Genomic DNA, 20,968 nt, shown 5'->3' with positions numbered 1-20,968 from the left:
GGCGGCCGCAAGCAAGGGGATAGCGGCAGTGACTTTCGGTGACAGTGGCGGTCTTGATAGAATGTTGCGGTCTAATTGAGGGGAAATGAACAAAGAGAGAGATTTCTGGGTTGATGAAGAGAGACTGGAGATAGGTGGTAGTGGTGGTGGTGGTTGCTAATGAAGGTGATGATGAATGTAGATGGAAGGGGAATTATTTTTGTGGAAATGGTTAAGTTAATCAATGTTAAGGTTTAAATTAATAAGATAAAATCAGTAGTTTAATTAGGGTGTTTAAAAAAAAGTAAGGGTAATTTTGTAAAATTACACAAAAAAATTACCATAAAAGGAGAAAAAAAAGTTTGTTACGAGTAATATATAAAGGGCAATTTTAGTAATTGTTGCGAGTAATATGTAACGGAGGGAGTACTTTCATGTGGTCATAATTAGTAGGAGTTTAAACAACATTTCATATGGAGTTCTATTTTGTAGAACAGGAGTAAGGAGTCTATTAATAATGTGAGCCTTGCCAGAAATCTGATGGCTCTAGCATTCTCAAGAACATGTATGTGTTTTCTTTCAACTCTAGCATTTTATTCAGGCCTAACACAAGATGTTTGATGTATTATTCTTAATTCATCAAAGTCTAAGGCATTGTCAGATCTCATAAACTTGATTTTTTGAGTTAAAATGTGTTTAAGCATACTTAGAAAATGATTTCAGCTGACTCAGAGGATTAGACTTATGTTGAAGCAAGTATACCCATGTATTTCTAGAGTAGTCATCAACTATGGTGAGAAAATACCTGAATTTTCCCTTGTACACACTTTGTATGGACCCCGGACCCCAAATGTCCAAGTGAATCTGCTCATCAAAAGGTTCAACAGCATGAGATTGACTTAATTGGTATGGAAACTTTATAAATATTGCCATTGGGCAAGTAACACAGATCTGACTATTCTTTTTGATAGTCTGTTTTACACATGGAATATACTGCAATTTTCTAGAGAAACATGTCTAAGGCTATGATGCTAAACAACAAAAGAAACTGAGTTTGTATCATACTTAGTTGTAAGACATGTGATAAATTTTTGCTCTTGAGAAGTCTCATCTCCACACAATAAATGATCAACCAAGTAATGCAACCTATTCTTGGCTTTTCCCACACCTTTGATTCATTTTATGACATAATATCTAATTACACAATGTGTGTCCATTGTGATTCTTTGGTCAATTTTGGTACTGATAGAAGGTTATACCTAAATTTTGGCACAAATAGAACATAGTGTAATCGTAAAGAGTTGTATAAGTTAACATCACTAGCATGAGATATGGAAGCTAAAGCACCTATGGGCAACATTATCCTAGGAAGAGCAATAACACCGTTAGGATCATAAAATTTGTTCTGATCATAGGTCATGTGATCTAAAGCTCCTGAATCAATTATCCATCCATCGGGAAGAAAAGATGCATGATGACAGGAAACTATGCTTGAGAAGTTGTTTTCTAATTTTTTATCAGTTTCACTCCTTTTTGCAGTATTTGAAGATGGCATGTGTTTGGGAAATTGTTCAAATTACTTCTGAGTGAAGGTAACATTTCCTCCTCCTAACTGAGAAAATTGAGCCACTACATCAGCAAGTTTGGGTGTAGGTTTTTCCCTGGCCTGGTCCAAGTTTGATCAGAATTTTTTCCCTTGGTAGTGGTGTAAACAGTGTTTGGCTTGGGTTTTGGTAGGCGTGTCGCGTACCTATCAAAAATAACCTAACAGACCAATACTAATGTAGACTAGCAAGTAAGGGTCGGATCCAAAGAGACTAAGGTTCAAAAATAATTAAATAGACTCGAATTCCTACTAAGCAAGAATCAATAATGATCGATTAACTAAGGAACTAATGTATGGAAAATTCGAAAATAAACTAAAGAATATGAAGAATTCAAGTAATTAAAACATCCAAGATCTAGTTTCACCACAACTATTATCGATGCAATTGTAATTCTACCCTTAACATACGATTTCAATCGAACGGGGAAAAGTAAACCCTAATAAATACCAAGGATTTCTCTCGAGTATCAATAGCTTCCCTAACATACAATCAATCCTATTCTCATGGTATCATGCATATTAAAGACATTAAACATGTTACTCTCACTTCCCAATTATCAAATATAACTACTCTCGTGTTATGAATCAAACCCTAAATTAATTTACTCAAATTCGTTTATACCCAACTCTCGCTGTGATAAAAACAATGGAATAATCGCAATACTATAGTTACGTCTAACCTAGCATTGGCATAATCACAATCAATTTAGCAATTCAATTGTTAAAGTTATTAAAGAATTTAAAGATTTAATTCATGCATCAATAATAATAGGGCTACACTAGATCTTAAATTAAAGAATCTACTCACACATGATTAAAGAAACAAAAACAATAATAAATAATGAAAGCATAATTAAATAACAAAGGATGAAAAATAAATACCAAATCTTGAATAAAATTGAAAGTAGAAAGCTTGAATCTTGAATCTTGAATTACAAAAACTTAGAAAAATAATAATGGAAAACTAGTTCTTAAGGAGAGAATAAAAAAAATAAAATAAAATAAGGCTTAATGAATAGCCAAGAAAAACAAGGCTAAAAAGTATTTATATGAGCCTAAAAAGATAAGAAAAACGGCTAAGCCTTGGCGCACAAGAATCCCAGGAGGCACGGACGTGCCCCTTGCTAGGCACGGACGTGCCTCTGGGCGTAACAAAATTCATCTAGCTTCTGTCTTCCAGGCACGGACGTGCCTGACTGCTGGGCACGGACGTGCCTGCTTCTTTACCTAGGCACGGACGTGCCTCTTCTGCTAGGCACGGACGTGCCTAGGGTCTTCCTTTGGCGCAACTTCAAACACAGAGGCACGGACGTGCCTAATGGGGAGGCACGGCCGTGCCTACCTCTAAAACGCCATTTTCTTGACTTTTCTTCAATCTCCAACTCCATGGGCTTTGACTTACTTCGTGGATCTATAACTCATCCAAATTAGCTCCATTATTCCTGAAAATCATCAAAAACAACAAAACTACCCATAAAAGCATCGGATCATCCAAACTAGAGCAAAATACGCCAAAACGGACTCAAATACTCAACTAAACTAGCAAAACTAACTAAGAACAAGTCAAATAATATACACAAAACACAACATATCAAACTCCCCCAAGCTAAACTAATGCTTGTCCTCAAGCATTTAACCATAAATCATAAGGGAAGAGAATGATAACTCCTCAAACAATCACAATGTGCCATTAAGTTCAAAACCACGATAAAAACGAAATCAAGAGTCAACATGCACAAAAACCACCATTCATCTCATATACTTGGCCTTGACAACCAATCTTACCACACATCTCCCCATACCTACTCACACAAACATGAATAGTTCTCACTTTAGTTGTGAAAAATAAAAACAATAACGCTCATGTGTTTTCGGGGTGAAAAATGAAGCCACTCAACCTAAGCATAGCATGCATATCAACTTCACACAACCGGCCTCTTTAGGCTTGCAATGTGACTTTCTCCACTTTTAGTGATTGACGCAAACACGAAAATCATGAAATCCATATTAGGTAAGCTCGGTAAATAAGGGTTAGACGACGTAATTTGGAAATGTGGTGCTCAAAATAAAACAAATCCTAATCCCACTACACATTCAAATGTCGGGTTCAATCCAACCTTATTTCCTCCAATCTCCATACAATTATGAACATAGTCCTTTTATTCTTTCTTTGCCTTTTTTTCTTTTTTCTTTTTTTCTCTTTTTTTTTCACAAAGAGGAAGGAATTAATAAATAAAAACAAATGGAAGAACTCTCAATTTTTCAAAGGCCTTTAAGGCCACATTTCTTTTCTTTCCTTTCTTCCCTTTTCTAATATCCCCTCTTTCTCTTGTTTTCTTTCTTTTTTTTTTCATTTTTTTTTTCATTTTTTTTTTCAACATCATTCACACTCATAGGGCTTAACCAATGTAAAACACTTTCAAAATAAACCTAGAAAAATAGCTCTAAAGCTTTAAATGTAGGGTATCAAGAAGGGGTTAATATGGCTCAAATTGGTTGAACCTACGGGTGAATGTAAAATAAAAAATAAATAAAAAGAAAAAGAAAAAAAAATGAAGGCCTAAAATGTGGAGGCTCTAATTTCTACAAGGAAATTTCAATCATCTTTTCGCGACATGCATCATAAAGTCTCAAATAGTCATAAAGCAAGACCAAGAATTCGATTATATGAAGGACAATCTAAATCACACAAGAAGAAACATGACTGAGGTAGAGTGAAATCAGTCGAGTAAGGCTCAAGACTCTCACCGGGTACACAAACTATTCACATAAGTAGAGCGGGGAGACCATCCTAGCCACAAACCAACTCAAATCCAAGCACATCAATGAATGGGTTTTCAAAAACTCTGTTTTTTTTTCAAAAAGCACACATATGTGATTATAATCATAGAAGCATAGTCATGCAATGGCATATTATTCGACACTAGAAAGAAATAAACTACCCAAAAACTGAAATAAATCTAATATATACATGGTGAAAAGAAAAACCTCCCCCAAGCTAGACCGTACATTGTCCTCAATGTATGCATATATCAAAGCAAATAAACAAGGGGAAGGGAAAAAACAAACTACTGATTAGGAAGGGTGGGGGGAAAACCATACCTCGGGTCGGTACTAGGACCGCCCTGGAAGTGTTGTCTCATCATGCCCCCTATATCATAGAACTCAGCCTGGAAGGTGGCAAGTTGATCTCGCAGGTCGCCGAAGGTGGTCGCCATGCTATCATGGGACATCGACAGATTTGTGACCGCTCTCTGAGTCTCATTGACGTCCCTCCTCAAGTCACCCATGCCTAGCACGACATGGTTGAGATTGGCTCTCATGAAGGCTACCTGCTCCTCCAAAGTAGGTGGGGCGTGGGTATCTTGATGTGGAGCATCCTGCTCCATATGCGCATGTCCCTCACCACCATATGCATGCCCCTGTCCTCCATAGGCATGCCCCTCACCACCAGGCAACTGGACTCCCTCCCCCATAGGCAGCGGGACTCCCTCGCTGTTCTGTGGTGGCCACATGAAGTCAGGAGGGATAATCCATGTATCCCTCTCGGCCACCTGAGGGATCCCGAACTTCGAGAGGTAAGCATAAGGAACCGGTCGGGGTAGAGTGGGGCGTCCGACCAACCACACAAAACCTTGGGCGTTGCGGCGCCTCTTCACCCAGCACATCTGCTGGAAGCTCTGAAAGCTCAACGTGGTAGGGCCTCCAACCCTATACTGGTCGATACATGGCCAGACCTGCACATAGCCAACAACCAACAAAGAAAGCATACCACCTATAGCAATCTCCCCGGACCCCAAGGCTACATTATATAGGTGATCTAAAAACCATGCCCCAAGGTTAATCATGTCTTCTGCCTCAGTGGGGTCGGGGTGGCAAAGCGAATTCCATAGAAAATAGAGTTCCTTAGCCGAGCAAACTCCTCCTGTGTTACATCTAGCAAAAAGGGTCCAGGAAAAGAGTCGGCATATAAGTCTCATGGCCGGGTGAACTATACATGAGGTCTTAGAATGGCTAGGGTCGTAGTCATCTAGCCCAGTCAAATCCCGCCACATGTTAAGGTCACTGTAGCCAGTCAACCTACTGTAATTTGGCCTACCTATTTGGCCGAAGATGGGGAAGCCTAACAAGACATTAACCTCCCTCACCGTAAGGGTGTGACGTTCACCAAACAAGTTGAAAGAAACGTCCCTAGGAGTGTGGCCGTCCGATCTACGACGGACTTCTAAGGTAGAAAGGAACTCGTAGGTGATATTGGAGTAGGTTTTGGCATGTTTGGCTAAGAAGCCATCCCATCCTAGACGGCTAAGAATGCGTTGAACCTCACCTCCCATACCCAAGCTTTCCATAGCCTCTTGGTTAAAAAACCGTGTAGGCACTAAGGGTCGTGATCTAATGCGAAGAAAATTGTTTAAGTGTTCTTCATTACCCTTAAAATCGATCCCAAAAGTCTCAATGGGTGGAATATGGGCAAGTGGTACGGGAGGAGGTTATGGAACGGGTGGGGTTTTAAGGCTTTTGGAAGAGGTGTTCCTAGGCCTATTTCTTCTTTGGTGAGATGAGGATGCCATGAGTCAATTAATAATCAATGTATATCAATGCAAGCACACAAACAAGCAATCAATCGACCACAAATTCACAAAAGTCCACAATAATACAATAATACTCCAACAATGCTTCAAGATTAATAATAATTTTTCAATCACACTACGCCAACATATAATCACAAATATCCAAACAAATTGAACAAACCAAACACGATTAACAATCTCTAACAATTTTTATGAACAATTTACAGCAAGTTATTCATGAAAACCTAGAGAGAGAAAGTGTGAGAAAAGGGGTTACCCAAGGTATGGTGGGTGTTAAATACCCACAAATGATCCACAATTGACGTATATAGCACCCTTAAATCCCTTCCTTGCCTTCCAATTGCTCCAAAGAACTTTAAATCAAAAAGGCCCAAATTGATTTTTGAATCTAGGGTTTCTTGAAAAATTGGGCAAAATTGTGTTTGGGATGATTTTTGTTGATAATGGAGTGTGAGAATTAAGTAGAAAGATGAGAATGTTGAAGATTATGTAAAAGTTTGTGAGTTTGGGTGATGGATTGAAGAGGGGAAGGCCGAAAATGTTGAGTGAAAGGAGAGGAGAGAGAAACTCTTGAGTTTGAAAGTGGGGAGATTGTGAATGAAAGAGGGAGGGAGCCCGTGCCTCTATTTCGGGGGGGGGGGCACGGACGTGTGTGCTAGGAGGCACGGACGTGCCTCTTCGAAAATCAATTTTTCAAAACACTCTGCCTCAGAGGCACGGACGTGCCTGCTTATGCGGTTTTTTTTTTTTTTTTTTTTTGAACGAAGATCAAAGGCACGGACGTGCCTAGTAGGAGGCACGGACGTGCCTCTCTAGGAATTAAGCTCCCCAAACTTTCTGCCTCAGAGGCACGGACGTGCCTCTGCAGAAATGCGAATTCTCCTTATTTTTCTTCTTCTTGGCTCTTTTCCTCCTTGTTTCTTCTTCTTTTTGCTCACTTTTCACCTAAATAAAAACCACAACAACTCAAAAACTAAAACACAAGAATCAAACCAAAGAAATCAAAACAAACAAACAAACAAAAAAGAAAAAAAGAAAATAATGAAGAAAAGTAACGAACTAAGAGTAAAAACTAGAGAATGGGTTGCCTCCCATTAAGCGCTTGTTTATAAGGTTTTTAGCTCGACCGTATGGCTTCTCATGGGCTTGGTGATGGGGACGAGAGTGTGATATCCACCCTCTCATCGATGGGATCACCGACTCGGTAGTGCTTCACTCGTTGTCCATTGACTTTGAAGGGTTCCCCTCTTGTGTTTTCTAACTCAATTGTGCCATAGGGGAAGACTTTTCGAATCTTGAACGGGCCCGACCACCTAGAACGAAGCTTACCAGCGAATAATTTCAACCTAGAGTTGAAAAGAAGGACTTGATCCCCTTCTTTGAACTCCCTTCTCACAAGATTCTTGTCATGCCACCTTTTTGTCTTCTCTTTGTACAGCTTCGAACTCTCATAAGCATCAAGACGAAGCTCATCCAATTCGTTGAGTTGCAACAACCTATTCTCTCCCGCTGCTTTGGCATCAAAGTTCAAGCCTTTTATGGCCCAAAATGCCCTGTGTTTAAGCTCGACGGGAGAACGACATGCTTTACCATAGACAAGCCTGTATGGGGTCGTACCAATTGGTGTTTTGAAGGCTGTTCGGTACGCCCATAGTGCATCATCTAGCTTCACAGACCAGTCCTTTCTTGTTCGCGCAACAGTTTTCTCTATGATGGACTTGATCTCTCGGTTGGACACTTCTACCTGGCCACTTGTTTGTGGGTGATAACCAATTCCTAGCTTGTGGTGCACTCCATATTTTTCAACATCGCCTCAAATCGATGCTGCAGAAAGTGTGTTCCCCTGCCACTGATCAAAACACGTGGTAAACCAAAACGAGGGAAAATAACTTTCTTGAAAAACTTGCTTACCACACGAGCATCATTAGTTGGAGTAGCTATTGCTTCCACCCACTTTGAAACATAATCAACAGCTAGCAATATGTAACGGTTGCCATGAGAGGAAGGAAACGGACCCATGAAATCTATCCCCCACACATCAAACAACTCGACCTCGAGTATGTTATTAAGTGGCATCTCGTTCTTCTTGGAAATCGTGCCCATCCGTTGACATCTATCACATGCCTTGACATAAGCATAGGTATCTTTGAACATCGTAGGCCAGTAAAATCCACATTGCAAAACCTTTGCAACTGTTTTCGAGGGGCCTGCATGTCCACCACAAGGTAAGTCATGGCAATGTGAAATAATATTTATTACCTCGGTTTCTGGAACGCATCTACGGATCATGGTGTCTGCACATTCCTTGAAGAGGAAAGGATCGTCCCAGTGGTATCTCTTTGCTTCAGAAAAGAATTTCTTCTTTTGTTGAGAAGAATAGCCATGAGGCATTGTACTTGTGGAGAGAAAATTAGCTAAGTCAGCAAACCAAGGGGATTCAGTCTGTAATAAAGCTAATAAATGTTCAGCAGGAAAAGAATCATCAAAAGGGGTATCATCTCCATCTTCAGGGTCAAGGAGAAGACGGGATAGATGGTCTGCAACGACATTCTCTGTTCCTTTGGTATCCCTGATTTCGATGTCATAATCCTGTAGCTGTAGAATCCATCGAATCAACCTGGGTTTGGCATGTGTCTTGGTCATCAAGTACCTCAATGCTGCATGATCTGTATGAATGATGACCTTGGAACCTACCAAATAAGAATGAAACTTGTCAATAGCATATATAACTGCTAGCATCTCTTTTTCAGTTGTGGCATAATTCATTTGAGCAGAGCTCAAAGTCTTGCTAGCATAGTATATGGCATAAAGCTTCTTCTCCTTCCTTTGCCCCAATACGGCTCCCACCGCATAATCACTAGCATCGCACATGATCTCAAACGGCAGACTCCAATCTGGGGGTTGCATGACTGGAGCAGTGATTAAAGCTTCCTTCAACCTGTTAAAAGCTTCAAGACAAGCATCAGAAAAGACAAAAGGGACATCCTTGGCCAATAGCTCAATTAAATGTCTAGCAATTTTCGAAAAATCCTTAATAAAACACCGATAAAAACCTGCGTGACCAAGGAAACTTCGAACTCCTTTTACAGAGTTAGGGGGAGGTAAGCTCTCTATGACCTCTATTTTAGCTCTATCAACCTCAATTCCCTTATTAGACACGACGTGACCTAAGACAATTCCCTGTTGTACAATAAAATGGCATTTCTCCCAGTTTAAGATTAGATTAACTTCTTTACATCTTTGGAGCATCTTTTTCAAATTTTCAAGACATACGTTGAAAGATGTTCCATAGACAGAGAAATCATCCATAAATACTTCCATAGAGTTTTCTATGAGTCCTGAGAAAATTGCCATCATACACCGCTGAAAGGTGGCAGGAGCATTACATAATCCAAATGGCATCCTGCGATATGCAAAGGTGCCATATGGACATGTGAAAGTAGTCTTTTCCTGGTCACAGGGACGGATGGGAATTTGAAAGAAACCTGAATATCCATCCAAGTAACAGAAAAAGGAATGCTTTGCCAACCTTTCAAGCATCTGGTCGATAAAGGGTAAGGGGAAGTGATCCTTCAGGGTGGCCTTATTCAACTTCTTATAATCTATACACATTCGCCATCCTGTGACAGTTCTAGTGGCGACTGGCTCACCCTTGTCATTCTTAACAACGGTCATACCTCCCTTCTTTGGTACTACTTGTACAGGGCTAACCCACTTACTATCAGAGATAGAGTAGATTATACCTGCAGCAAGCAATTTCAGAACCTCTTTTTTAACTACCTCCATCATATTAGGATTAAGTCTTCGTTGAGGTTCTACAGAAGAGGTATGATCGTTCTCAAGAATGATCTTATGCATGCAGAAAGAAGGATTAATACCCTTGATATCATCAATGGTGTACCCAATGACACTTTTATATGTTTTCAAAATGTTAAGTAATTGCTCCAATTCTGTGTCTTTGAGTTTAGCATTGACAATAACAGGATATGAGTTATTTGGACCAAGATATGCATATTTCAAGTTAGAGGGGAGGGGTTTCAACTCTACCTCGGGAGGCTTAGAACTCTCCCCAATACTCATTACTTCCAGTGTCTCTCTGATCTGGTTCTGATATGGATCGGCCTTTGCTTCATCAAGTAACCTGGTATACTCCTTAGACTGCCAATCTCCATTATCATCTTCCTTCCCTAAGAGCACTTGTTCAAGAGCATCAACATTCTGATTCAAGGGAAGTTGCTCATTCTGCAGCTCATCGAGCACATCAACCTGACAAACAGTGTCTCCCATAGAAGGAGCACCCATAACATTCAAAAGTGAATATTCCAATTTTTCATCACCTACTTCAAAAGTAATCTTACCTTTCTTCATATCTATAATTGCACCTGCAGTAGCTAAGAAAGGTCTACCTAGTATGATAGGAACATTCACATCCTCATCCATCTCCATCACAACAAAATCACATGGAATGAAAAACTTACCTACTCGGAGGGGTACATCCTCAAGTACACCCAAAGGAAACTTCACTGACCTGTCTGCAAGTTGTAGAGATATGCGTGTGGGTTTGATATGTTGTGTTTTGTGTATATTATTCGACACTAGAAAGAAATAAACTACCCAAAAGCTGAAATAAATCTAATATAGGATTTATTAGAAAGTAAATTTTCCCCGGCAACGGCGCCAAAATTTGGTAGGCGTGTCGCGTACCTATCAAAAATAACCTAACAGACCAATACTAATGTAGAGTGGCAAGTAAGGGTCGGATCCCAAGAGACTAAGGTTCAAAAATAATTAAATAGACTCGAATTCCTACTAAGCAAGAATCAATAATGATCGATTAACTAAGGAACTAATGTATGGAAAATTCGAAAATAAACTAAAGAATATGAAGAATTCAAGTAATTAAAACATCCAAGATCTAGTTTCACCACAACTATTATCGATGCAATTGTAATTCTACCCTTAACATACGATTTCAATCGAACGGGGAAAAGTAAACCCTAATAAATACCAAGGATCTCTCTCGAGTATCAATGGCTTCCCTAACATACAATCAATCCTATTCTCATGGTATCATGCATATTAAAGACATTAAACACGTTACTCTCACTTCCCAATTATCAAATATAACTATTCTCGTGTTACGAATCAAACCCTAAATTAATTTACTCAAATCCGTTTATACCCAACTCTCGCTGTGATAAAAACAATGGAATAATCGCAATACTATAGTTACGTCTAACCTAGCATTGGCATAATCACAATCAATTTAGCAATTCAATTGTTAAAGTTATTAAAGAATTTAAAGATTTAATTCATGCATCAATAATAATAGGGCTACACTAGATCTTGAATTAAAGAATCTACTCACACATGATTAAAGAAACAAAAACAATAATAAATAATGAAAGCATAATTAAATAACAAAGGATGAAAAATAAATACCAAATCTTGAATAAAATTGAAAGTAGAAAGCTTGAATCTTGAATCTTGAATTACAAAAACTTAGAAAATAATAATGCAAAACTAGTTCTTAAGGAGAGAATAAAAAAAATAAAATAAAATAAGGCTTAATGAATAGCCAAGAAAAACAAGGCTAAAAAGTATTTATATGAGCCTAAAAAGATAAGAAAAACGGCTAAGCCTTGGCGCACAAGAATCCCAGGAGGCACGGACGTGCCCCTTGCTAGGCACGGACGTGCCTCTGGGCGTAACAAAATTCATCTAGCTTCTGTCTTCCAGGCACGGACGTGCCTGACTGCTGGGCACGGACGTGCCTGCTTCTTTACCTAGGCACGGACATGCCTCTTCTGCTTGGCACGGACGTGCCTAGGGTCTTCCTTTGGCGCAGCTTCAAACACAGAGGCACGGACGTGCCTAATGGGGAGGCACGGCCGTGCCTACCTCTAAAACGCCATTTTCTTGACTTTTTTTCAATCTCCAAATCCATGGGCTTTGACTTACTTTGTGGATCTATAACTCATCCAAATTAGCTCCATTATTCCTGAAAATCATCAAAAACAACAAAACTACCCATAAAAGCATCGGATCATCCAAACTAGAGTAAAATACGCCAAAACGGACTCAAATACTCAACTAAACTAGCAAAACTAACTAAGAACAAGTCAAATAATATACACAAAACACAACATATCAGGTTTAAACTATCGTTTGGGAAATCCAATGACATACCAACGCTTACTCTGAATATGTCCTTTCCCACAACAGTGAGAGAAAGAGACATTGGTTCTCTCAATGTCATTGGCTCTATGAAATAACACCTCCCTTAGACTTTCTTCTTGCTGAAGCATATAGCAAGCAGATTTAACTGTGGGTAGTGGGTTCACCATGAGCATTTGATTTCTCAAGGAACCATAATGGTCATCAAGACCATTAAGGAATTGAATTAGTCTATTCGCTTCCTCATTTCTAGCTAATGTGTTCTATCAAGAGATTTCTAACTTCATTATGTGGACCAGATATCACAAGCAAGACATTCATTGAATCAAGTAGTTCTTCCCACAAGCTAGCCATAGTAGTGTAATAAAACATTAAAAGGATTGCTATTTTGCTTAAGCTGATACAGATCGTTGTTCAACGAACTTGTATTTTAGATCCACTAGCCATTGAAAAACGTTTATCAAGTTGTACCCATGTTTCTCTAGCAATATTGACATAAAGCATATAGTTTTTAGAGTATCAAAAAGAAAAGCATGGATCTAATTAAGATATTACCATAGAGTTATAAGTGTCCCATTGATTTGCTTTGACAAGATCTTCGATCTGCATAGGTGGATCTGAGAACCCACTACTAGAAAACAGGCGATTTCCGACGGAATTTTTCCGTAGGAAACACCCTGAAATCCGTCGAAAACTGTCGTCGTAAACATTTTTGTAGGAAAAACAACCTTTTTTTATTACGACGGAAATTCCGTCGTAATTCAGGCGTCGGAAGAGATTTTTCCGGGCCGGAAAAGTCCGTCGGAAATTTCCAACGGACACAATTCCGCCAGAAATTTTCGACAGAAATTACGTTGGAAAATGTTTTTTTTTTTTTTTTAAAAAAAAGGCCACCACCGCCACTGGCCTACACCCCACACCACCATTGCCACTTGCCCCCCACATCAAACCACCACCACCAGCCAACCCCCACCCCACCTCTAGCTCTTTCTCTTTCCCCAAATTAACCAACTACATTTCCCAACCTAAACCTACCCACCCTCACCCTTAGCCCTGACAGCCTGACCTAAACTCACCTAAACCTAGATCTACACCACAATTACCCGAATACAAACCACCCACCATCACCACAATTCCCCAAACGCAAACCAGCCACTACCACCGCAGTTTCCTGACACAAAAACCAGCCACCACCAACGTAGTTTAACTACACATCACCATAAAATTAAAATAAATAATCTCAATAACTTGCAGGTTTAGATCTGGGCTTACGGAGAAGAGGACGAGAGAAGAGAGGAAGGAGAAGAGGAAAGGGAAGAGGAGAAGGAGAAGATGACGATAGGAGAAAAGAGAAGAGGAAAGAGAAAAGAGAATCAGAGAATGAAAAGGACTAGAGGAGAGAGAAGAAGAAGAAGAAGAAGAAGAAGAAGAAGAAGAAGAAGAAGAAGAAGAAGAAGAAGAAGAAGAAGAAGAAGAAGAAGAAGAAGAAGAAGAAAGAGGCGAAAAGAAAGAAGGAGGCTGACTGAGTGGCGGGTTAGGTTAAGAGAGTTTAGGGTTTTCTTTTTAAAAAAAAGATATATATTCCGACGGAAATTTCCAACGGAATTAAAATCCGTGAGAAATTTTAATTTACAACAGAATTTTTCCGACGGAAATTAAAATCTGTCAAAAATTTTAATTGACAACGGAATAAACGTTGAAAAGTATATATTTTCCGATGGATTGATACTCTGTCAGAAATTTTCGACGGAATATTTGATTTCGTCGAAAATTTCCGACGGATTATAATTCCGTCGAATATTTTGATTTTGCCGATGGAAAAACATGTTCGCCGAAACGTATTCGTCGGAAATCGACTGTTTTCTAGTAGTGACTGTGCGTAGAACAAAACATATCTTCTTGTTTTAGGTGAAAGCAATTTCCATAGACCTCCTCTATGATCTATAAACTTCAGCACTAGTACGTTAACTTGTCAATGGAGATGGAGTAAGAACCATCATTTGGGTGCAAGTATAACACAATATGTGCATCAGTTGCCACAATTTAAAGATTCGAATTGAAAAAAAAAAAAAAAAAACTAAGGTTTTAAGATCCGAATGGCAATCTTAGCTTGGATAGATGAGCTTACCAGATTTAATATTCAAATATCCTGATTTTTCACCAGTGGCTTGATGCCATAAATAAAGAGTAAGATATCATGGTGCAAGAGGATAAAAAATAGAGAAAAGAATAGTAGAGAAGAAGGGAGAGAATAAAGTATTAGGGTAAATCAAAATATCCAATCAACTCAGGATTACAAGAGAACAAAGCTGAGAATAAATAGTCACTAGAGGAAAAAATCACGATAACCAACTAGGTCTAATCATTGAACATAAAACAAGGATGCAACGGTACACAAATATATTCTTCACAACACTGTACAACTCATAGGAGAAAGCAGCTTATTTCCTTTTGGATATGGAGGCTAAGGAAAAATCACATAGCTTATTGCACCTTCTACAAGAGTACAAGACAATGAGACATTAATGTTTATTTCAATATTGAGCAACAGAAGAATGTTGTTTGCCAAATTTAAATGCAAGTTATGAAAGCCTTGAGCAAATTTAATTTCTTATCATTCAAGTGAATGTGGCTATAAGAAGGTCTTGTTTATAGTGCTTTTTTATTGGATTTTGCAGCCAGCTTCATAAAACAGCCATCAAAGTTGAAGATTCGAGGTTTCACATACTCAGAAGTGAATCATATGACAAATAATTTCCAAACAATCATTGGTAAAGGAGGATCTGGAGTAGTTTATCAGGGTTATTTACAAGACGGTACACCTGTAGCGGTTAAAATGTTGAGCCCATCATCTACTGTTAGTTTGAAATTATTTCATACTGAGGTATTAAATTTAAACATACATTATTTGACCTTTGGGATCCGGAAAGGAGAAAACACAATCTATGCATCCCGTTAAAAAATTTACAGCTTTGTTTTCTGAATGACAGTGTGAACTGTTAACAAGATTTCATCACAGAAACCTTGTTTCTCTCATAGGTTGTTGTGAGGAAGGCACAACCATGGCACTTATTTATGAATATTTAGCTAACGGTAACCTCCAACAATATTTATTAGGTAAATATTCCTTACAACTCAATAAATAATTCTGCTTAGGCTTTAGATCATGAGATGTGCTAGTAACTTGAGGTGTAATCGTGACAAATTATTTCAGATACGATTAATACTTTTCATTTTTGCATGCATGTGATAAAAAAATTTGTTCATTTGGTTAGATGTTGAGAAAAATGTGAAGGTTTTATCTTGGAAGAAGAGACTACAAATCGCTAGAGATGCTGCACAAGGTCAGTTTGTATAACTTGAAGCACTCAAGTCATCTTTTGTCGCTCTCTATCCATTACTTAGTTCCATATGAGAAACTATTTTCATTTTGTTATTTTTTTTTAATTTTTCCCAACAAATATTGTTGCTGTAAATCGGTTAATATATAGAATAGTAAAAAGTCAAGAAACACAAAAAGAAAACCTTTGGAACTTTCTTTTAAACTTACTCTATCCAACTCTTCAAATACAGTTCCTACTTTATATGTTACTCGTATCTTTTTCTAAACACTTTCAAAGTTTCAATACATAACTCAGTGTATTCGTCATTTGTGGTGAAGATTATTGATAAAACAATTATTATTACAGAATTAGAATATATGCATAATGGGTGCAAACCTCCTATAGTACATAGAGACATGAAAACTTCCAATATTTTATTGGATGAAAACCTGAACGCGAAAATTTCTGATTTTGGCATATGCAAAACTTTCTCCATTGAAAGTACTGATAGTGGTCTGGTTACTAAAGTGATAGGAACATATGGCTATGTTGATCCAGAGTAAGTCTACATGTCTCATACTTGATTAAAAAATTTTAATGCATGCACGTACTGATTATCGATCACCTACTTGTAATTCTTTATGTAATTAGAACAAATAAGAAGCCCAGCTACAAAATATGTTTTGTGTAATGCACCAGTATTATTTCTTATTTTTACAAGTGATTATCATAATGTCTTGTTTTACAGATACTATAGCACACGTAGACTAAATAGTAAGAGCGATGTGTTTAGTTTCGGGGTTGTTTTATTGGAGCTCATCACAGGGCACTCATCAACAATAAAAGACGAAGGTGATCGATTCTGAATTCGTACACGTAATTGCATGGACTGCTCCTAGATTTGAAAGTGGGGATATTGACAAACATTGTTGATAAGAGATTGGAAGGACAGTTCAGCACCAATTCTGCAAGGAAAGCCTTGGAGATTGCTATGATGTGTGTATCATCTACTGCGATACAAAGACCAAGCATGAACCAAGTGTTGGTTGATTTGAATGAGTGTTTAGCCATTGAGATGTCGTCCCAAGAAAAACAAGAAATGGATAATCATGAATATAGCTACCCTACGATTGACTTCAATCATGACATGGCCATTGCTGATACATCGATTGAAATGGGTCCTATGGCACGGTAGTTAAGTGAAATGATGCGGGATAATCTTTAGATAAAAGATTTCTTGTAGTCAAACATGTTGATAGTATCAACATTCAACTATTTTCTAGTAATTTAACTTGTTGTGTAGGAGGTCCTGAATTGCAAACAAGTTTCCCTACGAGTCTGTGATATTTCATTAAAGTTTTACTTTAATATATAAACTGGAGAAATATGTTTTAAGTCTTAAGGTTATGATACAATTAATATTAGAAACCTACTTGTAACAATTATCATTGATATTACAGCGTTAATTTAACTAGCACCCATGCTAACACGTACATTTTCTAATTCCAAAATCCTAACTACGAGTATAATTAGTGTCGTGAATGATCATAACAATACTTATGGGATCTGTCTTCCCAAGAGATCAATTGGCCACAAATTGTTTAAGGAATGAAGATTTAATTAGAAACGACAACAACCTTGGTGTAAGAAATTACCAAGAGTATGAGAAGTGGTGTGAGGAGAAGAAGAAGTTGCGTACTCCAGAAGAAGAATACATAAAGCCAGGACCAGAAAGAAGGAAAGATATCGTCGAGACGTCCCCATAATAGGCGATCAAAGAGCGTCTAGAAACTGCCCCCACAGAAAATCGGAAGACAAATGTGTTTGTATGGAGGGAAAGAACTAGAGAATGATGTAGATTCTCACAACTACGAGTTTGCTAAAGAAGATTAGAATCTAGGGTTTATAAACTTTTCCTTTTAGAAAAAAAAAATTTGTTAAGTACTCAACCATGCTGCTTTTATTTCGTATGTTGTAAACTCTGATTTTATTAATATAATTTGCTATTGTCAAAAAAAAAAAAAAAAAAAAAAAAACATGCTGCTTTTATGTCCTTGGTTTAATTTCATAAACTATGTGTCACAAACATGTTTAAAGATCATGTCTTTTATGTAAAAATTTTAGTCTAATCACAAAATATTGTCCAGGAACAATATTAATTAATTAAGTCTTGTAATCTTTGTTGATTAATGATATATTCAGGTTTTATTGGGCTTACAATTTTTCCTTTAAATTTTGAAATTACTAGCTAAAATATATTATTGGACCAACCAACAAATTAATATATGGGTAATAATTAGGAAATTTTGTAAAAAAACAAAAAACAAAAAACTTTTTAAAATCACTATTTTGTGGAAAAAAAACACACCTTTTAAAAGCTTTTTAGCAAAAGAGAATTTTATTGGAATTTTTTTTATTATTTTTTTTTTGTTTGTTGAAAACAACCTAGTACCTCTAATTCACTTAATTAATCTCTAATTTCTTCTAATTAATCTCTAACTCACACATAACTATTTAATATATAAATAAATTTTTAAATAAATAAAAAAAAAAAAAAAAAAAAACACTCCAACCAGCCACCCCATCTCATTTCTCCTCCCCTAGTAGTAACCCCCCTCCCCCAATGTTAACGAAATTATGAAAATATAATCAGTAACTGTAACAGCAACCCTCTAATATTCTTGAACAATATAGGTATAAGTCACACCATTGAAAGCGGAAAGGTCTTAGACTAAGAGGGGAAAAACTGCAAGTACTCAAAATAATAAGACAATGGTCAGAACACGCTCTTGGAAGATATCGAACTGTTCCCTCTTCAAACTTTAGACTAGTCTTTGTTGGCTAAAGAAGCGGTCTAATGTAGCTGATTTAAATGTAGAAGAGGTATCTCCTCTAAGCCATATATGACTAGGACCAACAAATCCTACGTCAATTAGATTGTTATCTTCCACCCAATTAGACCCGGCAATCCTCGATTCGAACGATCCGACCCGAATGACCCAATCCGTGATCCGAAATTAACGCGAAAACGTAAACCCAAAATTGACCGGACACGAAACAGACCCGACCTGAAGTGGAGTTGACCCGATACCGTATTGACCCTAATCGAATTAACTCGACCCGAAGTTAACTCGATACCCGAAGCGACCCGAAATCCAAAGCGACCCGACCCGATCTTGATCCGAATTGATTCACCCAAACGGACATGAAACCCGAAGCAACCCGAAATGACCCGACCCAAAATTAACAATGCACTTTATCTAATTTGAATGACCTAACTGATTTAAGGCTTAATTACTTTACCCGAAAAAAACACTTTTCGAAAATAACCTAACATTATATTCTTGTGTGTATGTTGGAACGTGCGTGTAATTTAGTACTCATAATTCATAAAGAGTTCCACTTGATTAGGAGCACTTGTTATTGTTATTATTACTATTACTCTTAGCTTCTTCTTTTAAGTGTTACTCCCTCAGCTCTGTCCTAAAATACCTGACACATTTTCTCTCTCTCCCCACTACTTCGTCCGTCCCAAAATACTTGACGAGTCAAATATGGGATGGGACCACTAATAAAAAAAATATTTTCCTATACTCTCCTTGGGACTACAAACTCCAAAACTCAATTAAATCCTATATTTTCTCTCTCCCCCCACTACCCCCACCTCCCCCACTTTTGGTTTTCTTACAATATAAAAATACAAAAGAGAATCTTTTATATAATAAATAAATGTTTTGAATGAATCCACTTATATTTTTCTTAAACTACGTGTCCACCTCAACATCTCCCCAGTTGAAACTGAGGGAGTACATTGATTTTTTTTTCCCACTATGCACTTATCTAATTTGAATTTTTGACCATCTAATCAATGATAATGATTATACACAAGTTTAGAGGCGCACGCAATGCGTGCACGACTATCCCCGGCCTCCAAATGTACTTAATCATTTCTTTACATGGAGTACTTCGTATATACATTTATCAACATCCTTTATAAATATAACATCTTGAATGGGTCCAATTCATCCTTTAAGAAAATAGATAGAAATGAGTAAGTATGTAATTGTGGAATAATATAACAAATGCACTGTAAAAACTTGGTTTGATAGATTATTTGATGATATGGATCAAAAGAAAGATAATAAACTGTAAAATTTCATAGATCTTGATCTAACCACTCAATCATATCTTATATTTAACAAAATAAAATAATATAATAAGAATGTACTGTAAAGAGAAAGTATAAAATTTTTTTTTACATACCGTAGCATCCATAAAAACAATCTTACAAATCTTTTTATTATTTTTGACATGTTGAGTTTCGTATAATCTATTGATCCTTGCCTTCACATTTTAAAATTTAGAGTACGGGTTCAAATACATAAAAGAAGCGTATGCAACTGATATCCTACAAATAAAAGAAGATGAAAATGATTAATATGAATGTAACGAAATCATAATGTTTTAGCAAAAACTTCTCTTGTAATTGGAAACCAAAAAATAAGTAAATATTTTGTACATACTTTACATTTCTTTTGTAATCTTGTAAATCTTGTAAATGACACATAGGAACTAATATAAAGTGAAGAATGAAAAAATTAGAGTTTAGATGAGGAAAGAATGAGCGGTTAATGTTTTCACATATTTTGTTTCCGAAGGAAGTTTACCACTAATTTGATAGTGGGGGGAGATCACGTTGTAAAGAAATGCTTTGTTTTTCTTTATTTTTATAAATCAGTTGTTAAGCAATGCTTAATTGTTGTATGGATAATGTGAGATAACCGCATGTTTTTAAGAAAAAAATTGGTTTTTTTTTTTTATTAAAAAAGTAACCGTCAATTTTTTTATATATTTTTTAATAATTTTATTAATTATTTGTAATTCAATAACTGTTAAAATGAAAAGTTTTGTTAGTAAATAAGTAATTGTAAAGAAGGGTATTTTTGGAAAATAAAAATTCCCAACCAAAAATGGGAGTTCACTTTAAAGAGTAACATAGATATGAAACAATATAGTCTTGTGTGTATAGTACTGTTGGAATTGTCGAATGAATATTTTATTAATATTCAATGGTTATACTGTATATTTATTGATAACGATACTTCCCCCCCCTGTCCCATAATACTTGAGACGTTGGGATAGACACGTAATTTAAGAAAACTACAAGTGAGTCCATTCTAAATGTTTGTTTATTATATAAAAGATTTTCGATTTATATTGTTATATTGGAATAAAATAATAAGTGGGGGTGTGGTGGGGGTAATGAGGAGAGAGAAAATGTGGGAAAATAT

At 37.0% G+C, this 20,968-nt stretch overlaps 1 protein-coding gene across 3 annotated transcripts in view; it reads left to right on the top strand.

Annotated features, from left to right (window-relative positions):
- LOC110729902 (putative leucine-rich repeat receptor-like serine/threonine-protein kinase At2g19230) overlaps positions 1-17,135 on the top strand; it is a 33,893-nt gene extending 16,758 nt beyond the window's left edge. The window contains exons 9-12 of one of the 3 annotated variants that reach the window (XR_002512971.1): positions 15,033-15,238; positions 15,394-15,471; positions 15,630-15,698; positions 16,426-16,479. Coding sequence is in view for 2 of the 3 variants with exons in the window: in XM_021909689.1 (XP_021765381.1) it covers positions 15,033-15,238; positions 15,345-15,471; positions 15,630-15,698; positions 16,044-16,240 (599 nt within the window). In the remaining variant the exon portion in view is untranslated. Of the gene's footprint in view, positions 1-15,032; positions 15,239-15,344; positions 15,472-15,629; positions 15,699-16,043; positions 16,360-16,425 lie in introns of those variants that run through there. The other 2 variants (XM_021909690.1, XM_021909689.1) reach the window with 2 other exon arrangements.
- Positions 17,136-20,968: the final 3,833 nt, after the last annotated feature.

Source organism: Chenopodium quinoa, unplaced genomic scaffold (genome assembly GCF_001683475.1).
Source record: "Chenopodium quinoa cultivar QQ74 unplaced genomic scaffold, ASM168347v1, whole genome shotgun sequence".
Lineage (NCBI taxonomy): Eukaryota > Viridiplantae > Streptophyta > Magnoliopsida > Caryophyllales > Amaranthaceae > Chenopodium > Chenopodium quinoa.
Note: the sequence above shows the minus strand (reverse complement) of the source record. Positions and strands in the feature narration are given on the sequence as shown.